Below are 6909 nucleotides of genomic sequence, written 5' to 3'. Positions count from 1 at the left end.
ATTCCCCACTCCTCCACTTGCACCTGCTGGATGACCTTGGGCAAGCCATAGTTCTGACAAGAGCTGTCCTTGAAAAAGAGCAGTTCCTGTCAGAGCTCTCTCAGCCCCACCCACCTCACAGGGTGTCTGTTGTGGGGAGGGGAAGGGAAAGGAGTTTGTTAGCCGCTCTGAGACTCCTTTGGGTAGTGAAGGGCGGGGCATAAATTCAATCTCCTCTTCTTCTAATCTGGGAGAACCGGGTTTGATTCCCCACTCCTCCACTTGCACCTGGCTGGAGGACCTTGGGCAAGCCACAGTTCTGTCCTTGAAAAAGAGCAGTTTCTAGGTTGGTAAGATTAAGCCTGGGGCGGCGGAGAGGTGACAAACAGAACTTTTTCTCCCTCTCCCCAAATATTAGAACTGGAGGGCATCCAGTGAAGCTGATGGGCAGGAGGTTCAGGACGGACCAAAGGAAATACTGCTTGACACAGAACTTCCCGCCAGTTAGGGAGCAGGAGACGGACCCGGCCGGGCTTCTGGGCAACTATTTAACCCCGCCGGCGTGCTGGTCATCATAATAAATGAAGAATTCAGTGGGTTCCATATTACATGGGACTAGGCTAAAATGGCAACACAGTCTCTCTGTCTCTCTTGTACATAGATTGTTGTACACCCACTACCTACAATATTGTCCATTGTTAGGAGGTTCTACCACTGTCTTGTGCCTCTGGCCCAGGCCCAGGCCCAGGCCCCCCCCCCGGGAAATTGGAAAGTCTACGCCCCTGCTGCTGGGTGACCTTGGGCCAGTCACAGTTCTCTCAGACCTCTCTCAGCCTCACCTACCTCACAAGGTAGGGCAATTGCCAGAACAAGCTGGTTCACTTTTGTGATTGCAAAAAAATAATATTGGACCCTTCTGCACTCACAGCTTACTATGGAGAATTTGAGCAGCAGCCCTTAATGCCTGAATTTGGATTTGTTTGCCTACCCTCTGCAAATGTCCCCCCCCCCCCGGTTTATTTTTTGTGTATTCTTCTGCATCTCCAACCAAAACCCACATTTTTTATCATGTTGGGGGAGGGCCCTCAAAAGGTTTCTTTTAATGTATGCAACTGTCCTATCACAGCTGCTCCCCTTGTCCCCAACCCTGGAGGAAAGACCTATAACTACAAGGTCATGTTGCTTGGATACACTGTCAAGCTGCTCAAAGAGGGCAGCACAGCATCTACCTCCTCATCCTGGGCAGGCAGTCTGTAAGAGACTCCAGTCACAATACTGTTTGTCCTTCTTTCCCTTATCCTCACCTAGGTTCTTTCCACTGGGCCATCACCCACCTCCTCCAGTATTTCCTGACACGAAAACCCTCTCCTCACATACAGCACCACTTCACCTTCTCTTCAAGCCTTTCCATTTTTCTTGAACAACTCATATCCATCCACTACTACATTCCAGTCATGATAGGTTTGCCCGGTGACTTAAGCAGCAGTCTCTAAGCCCTGTTCTAGAACAAACCAAGGTCATACAGCCTTAGGGCAAGTCCAGAAATTACCAGTTCCTTAACACTAAGACACAAGGGGAAGTCCCTAAACTGTAAATTTTATCACTGCAGGGCTTACTCCTGAGTAAGTGCTCACAAAAGCAGAACCTTTTGATTTGTCACAGGAACACAGTCCAATATACTGCAAAAAGTAAGAAAGCAGTTATAAAAAGCAAGAATATTATCTCCCTTCCCGTAAATAGCTGATAGGAACCGCTCCCTTAATTTCCTGTACATCCCACTCCAGGCCTTGAGGCCCATACTTTAAGACAACCTGAGAGGCCAATTCATCTTGCTGACTCCTCATCTCTTTAACAGTTCCTCTTATAATAATGGGTAGAGCTGAGCCTGCAGTTACTGAGTATAGATGCACATCTGGTTTTCAGAACTAGCTGAGTTGACTGAACTGGGAAGATGACTAAATATTAAAGATTCTTCCAGGTGACCTAAGTAAGAGCTGGGAAATATGCAAATTAGAATACACCGGAGGAATTACTGAAATCAGCTGTATGTATGCTCTGCACATGTCAGCTTGCCTAGAAAGCCTGCCTGGAGCCAGTTTGGTGTAGTGGTTAGGTGTGTGAACTCTAATCTGGAAAAACTGGGTTTGATTCCCCACTCCTCCACTTGCAGCTGCTGGACGACCTCGGGCAAGCCATCGTCCTGTCAGAGCTGTTCTTGAAAGAGCAGTTTCTGTCAGAACTTTGCATCTAGAATGTCAGAACTTTGCATCTAGAAGTGAATTTCGAGTATCTTTTGTCCACTCCTGGGAACTCTATACAGCACTTCCAAACTACATTGTTTTATCCCTGATTAATCTCATCAATGCTTTGTTCTGAGGGACTCCACACATTAACAAGCCCTCTGGACACATATTTGGGTATAACTAGCCCAGCACGGCCCCATTGCTGTGTTTGCGTTGTCTTGGGCACCTACCAACACGCACACCCAGTATACTGGGTCCTTCCTCTCATTGAAGCACTGGTTGTTTTGCCATCTCTCCTTCTTCACAGACATCGGCAGGAAAGGTCGGTATTGCCTCACTCCCCAATACTCTCCCACTTCTCTCATTTTCTATAGATATTGGATGTGTGTACGTTCCATCTGTGCTCGTGTGTTAAATTCTTTAATTTCCCTTCAATAAAACATTCTGTATTTTACCTTTGGACTAGCTATTGAGAGCTCTCCTAAAGGGAAAGATCCACGTAGATATAGGTAGTAGATACTCGTTTGTACCCTACCTCTTGCTGAGGCCTGCCATTTAGCTAAATTTCCCCAGAAACTGAAGGAAGTGATTCAGCTTCTTAAATTTACACTGATAGGGGTAACACCAAGACCACCTCAAACTGTATATCCACTATCTTCTTGAACGCCTTGCCCAAGAATGGAATTTTAGCCACTGGGCAGTATTTGTTTATGTCATTTGGGTCCGGGGATGCCTTTTTCAGGAGGGTTTTTGCTCAGAGAGGCATTTATTACCTCCTGGTGACACAGTCAGCCAACCCAGCCTGGCATGATACCATTAGACATGAAAGGCAAATATGTTGCATGTTTTGAAGTGCCCTATCCACTTCATCAGGCCTCACCTACTGAAAGTCACCCATACAACTAAGACCACACTATACTCCAATAGCATCCTGAGACTGAACCAGCCCAACTGTGGTCATGGCAGCTGCAAGCAATTTCATTTGTAAAATGTACTGCAGAGGAATCACAACAGGCTAGTATGTTTGTTGAGTCAATACCATCTGTGTCTTGAGATAAAAGCCCCTTCACAACCCAGGAAAGCTCAGCCAGATCACACTGCGGAGAGAATGGTGGCAAAAAGGATGGACTATGTTCTCAATGCCAAGAGGTAAACAGATGAAGAAAAGATCCTTGACATGTACAGAATGTCTTCTCCATCACAATGGAGTAACAATGTAACCTAACTGCTGGTATTAGAAGATGTTCCTATGCTAGCTGGGATATCCGGCAGACTTGTGGAACTCTTTGCACCCTTCATTCTATTAATTCAAGTACTTGTTAATAATCAGGTATCCCACCTCCATCTTTCCCAACACATGTCTAAAACTTATCTCACACAATGCTTCTAATATCTCTTAAGAAACTATAGGTACATAAACGAAACCAGTTTAAAGCAAATCACTTTCCCTGGCTAGCTACTGGTATGCTGTCTTACAGATTCTTATAATATGCATTTGTTAGCTTCACTTAACCCATCATCGCTGCATGGTCTTTTATAAGCACACATTTCTAATAACAGAAAACAGCCCCACACTCAGTCTGATAGCTAGCAGACACAGAACTTCACCTCTCAGTCTTCAGCTCTCAGCTGAAACTTCCATGGCTTGTTCTGCAAATATCGCCCAGCTGCACATCTTTCAAGGTTAGTAACCCCAGTTTTTAGAAAGACGAAATAAACTGCCCAGATAAGATATCAAAGCCAGAATTAAATGCATATTTTCCTTATAAGAACTGCCGGCTTCAAGGGAGCAGTATCTTAAACAAAAAGTAAAAACTTATCTTGTATCCACCAAAAAAGGGTAGGAGTGACACTGCAATGTATCCGCCAGGAGCGCCACCGGAACCAGAACAGTGGAAGCCAGTTTGAGTTGGCTTTTTCCTAGTATGTAATGTTTCTATAGGTTTTCTTTGTCCCACCCACCTCCAGCCCACCTTTCAATGACTGGTCTCCCATCTTCATTAAACCATTCTCTCCCCCCCGCATATGAATTATTTCAATTTTTAAAGGCCATAACATATCAATATAATGCTGTAGTGTTGTAATGATCATTTAAACAGATTATGTGAATTTCCAGCTTTCATTTAAAAAAAAGTCTCTATCCCTTCCCCTCACAAAGATATACCCTTTTCCTTATATCTTTGCAAGGGAAGGTACTAGAGACTTAGTTTTTTAAAGAAATAAAAGCTGGGAATTCAGACAATCTACTTAAAATATCATTACAATACTACCCTGTTATTTAAATATGTTAGAGCTCTTTTTTTAAAAAAAGGGGGTGTTCTGATGCCACCAATAACAAAACCAGTAACTTAACTTGAAAAACCTAATTATTTAAGCCAAGTGCAGAAGAAAATAAACTGACTCCACAACAGTAAAAATGCACAGGGGGACAGACTTGAGGAAGAACCCTGCCCAAATCAGTTCCAGTGCTGGTGGATTGACTCCTGAGTAATTCGAGTATGCGGAAAAGGTCTAAGTTAAAGTAAGCTTATCAGACTTACCTATTACATTTTATCCCATCCTTCCTCCAAGGAGTTTAGAGGGATATATACAGTTCCCCCACTGTCTATATTTTAACCTCACATCAACCCTGTAAAGTAGTTCAGAGTAAGAGAAGGTGATTGACCCATGGTCTATTGCATGTCAGGATGGGGATTTGAGCACAGGGATGACAGCTTCTACTCCAGTGCCCTAATCACTGCTTTTGTTTTAAGCCAATTAATGCCCTCCCTGCAGTGTATCTTTAACTTTACAGGTGTGAAAATACCTGTTCTGGAAACACAGTTCAAAAGGACATCATACTATTTATTATCACAGTGACACAACACTTGGTATCAAAAGGCACCTGAATAAATTACTTACAATTGTCATGAAAGTTTCAGGATTCAAGTGTCTTCCAGATAGTTCTGAGTGAGTAGACTGTTGGATTAAATTTATCACTGCCACAGCCAGCCATATTCTAGACCTAGGTAAAACAGCATTGGTAGTTTCAAAAGTAATGCACTGCCTAACATCTTAAAATGCTCAATATTTGGATAGTAGATTTACATGGTAGCAGGGAATCTAGCTGATGAAACAGCAACATTAAGGACATTTACATTTCAATAGCAAACCAACTTCACACGAAGGTTTTGGCCCGATGATCTATTTATTTTAAAAGAATTTATTTCAATTAATTTTGAAACTGATGCAGTTGGTTTATAATCCTGTTCTTATTTCCAAGTAAGCTTCAGTGTAAACAATGTGACATGGTTTCAATTAAATACTTTGGGGCTGGAATATCAGAATACTAAAAGACAAGAAAGCAGAATGTACAAAAGAAATCACAAAAGGTGCCCATCATAGCAAATATTAAGCTGTTGTTCATAATATACTTTCATAATTAGGGTGTCAGATGCAGACCCAAAGAAAATTCTTCTGCTTTTAAAAGTTGCATAGAAGGAAGATTTTCTCCCATTGCTCCAGTAACAGGAAATGTCCATGTATTCATCTCTTAAATGCATAGAAAGCCCCGCAAGACCTGAACTTGGCTGTCCAACTATAGCTGCTGTTACTACTATTTCTACTACATGACTGTGCAAAATGTACCCACTAATCTTATCAACAGAGGGAGCAATAAAGATTTATTTTGTTATACTCTCATGTGTTAGTGGCTTAGCTGTGTCCCAAATTCTACTACACGTGTTATTCCAATTTTACTTGAAGAGTGTCTAAAAGTGGAGAGTACCTAAATTTATGGTGCATGCCATGAAATTCCTTTCACTCCTATGTCTTGTATACCTTCAGGTAAACCCGTAATACAAAGAGCTGTGAACAACACTAAAACCATTATCATTTTAAAAACCATCTCAATATTTTTAATAGAAAGGGAACACATATATTTCTTACTTTAAAAAAGACAAGACATTCCAGATAGAAGAAGAATTAGCTTACCCATGTATGTGCACCATCCAAGCCATCTTTGACTTTGTTGTATTCCTCTAGCTCCCTGTGATATGGTCAGGCTTGATCATCTGCTGTTTCAGCTCATGTCCTGCTTGCCAGTCATCCTTTATTAGCTGCTTATATTAAAAATAGTCAGCACAGGCCTACAGGTAAATACATATGGAGTTGTCAATTGTATCTATGCATGGGAGCTCAAAACAGCAGCAATTCCAGTCTTCTTATATAAAATTACTGCTAATTAGTTTGGAACTTTCAAAGGAATCTTGATAATGCCAGACCAGCATGGCATAGTAATTAAGAGTCAGGCAACACAAAAGAAGGGGCAAAACCCGACCCAAACATGGAATGGGATAACTAAAAGGTTGTAGGCACAAGCATATTGTTGCGGAATTGGAGCCTTAACTGAGCCTCAGTCCCCTGCAAACACATTTTGTATTAAATTCTATGGCTGAATCTTTAGTTCTTTCTCATAAAGCTTTGTTGTTAGCTGTTCCCAAGCAAGCACTGCTGGAGAAAAGGCACTCTGTCCTAAATAGGATAGTTTACATTTTTCTAGGTTTATCATTTCATCTTCATATTACATCAGTGCCTTCCAGTGTGAAGGTCTGTAGTTTCTGACTTACTGATAAGGTTCTTTGATCCTTAGAATGATCTTTGATATGCTATCTATGATGACTCTCTATTTTGCACATGACAACCTTAA

General features: G+C 42.0%; 1 protein-coding gene across 1 annotated transcript in view; it reads right to left on the bottom strand.

The window, feature by feature from the left end:
- Nucleotides 1–6252, bottom strand: part of LOC107121657 (lysosomal acid lipase/cholesteryl ester hydrolase-like) — a 33568-nt gene extending 27316 nt beyond the window's left edge. Inside the window, exons 1-2 of the mRNA XM_015424622.1 lie at nucleotides 6195–6252; nucleotides 5124–5226 (exon numbers count right to left, since the gene is read on the bottom strand). Coding sequence (XP_015280108.1) covers nucleotides 5124–5226; nucleotides 6195–6220 — 129 coding nt within the window. The 5' untranslated portion in view covers nucleotides 6221–6252. The remainder of the gene's footprint in view (nucleotides 1–5123; nucleotides 5227–6194) is intronic.
- Nucleotides 6253–6909: the final 657 nt, after the last annotated feature.

Source organism: Gekko japonicus, unplaced genomic scaffold (genome assembly GCF_001447785.1).
Source record: "Gekko japonicus isolate JY-2015 unplaced genomic scaffold, Gekko_japonicus_V1.1 scaffold422, whole genome shotgun sequence".
NCBI classification, from domain to species: domain Eukaryota; kingdom Metazoa; phylum Chordata; class Lepidosauria; order Squamata; family Gekkonidae; genus Gekko; species Gekko japonicus.
Note: the sequence above shows the minus strand (reverse complement) of the source record. Positions and strands in the feature narration are given on the sequence as shown.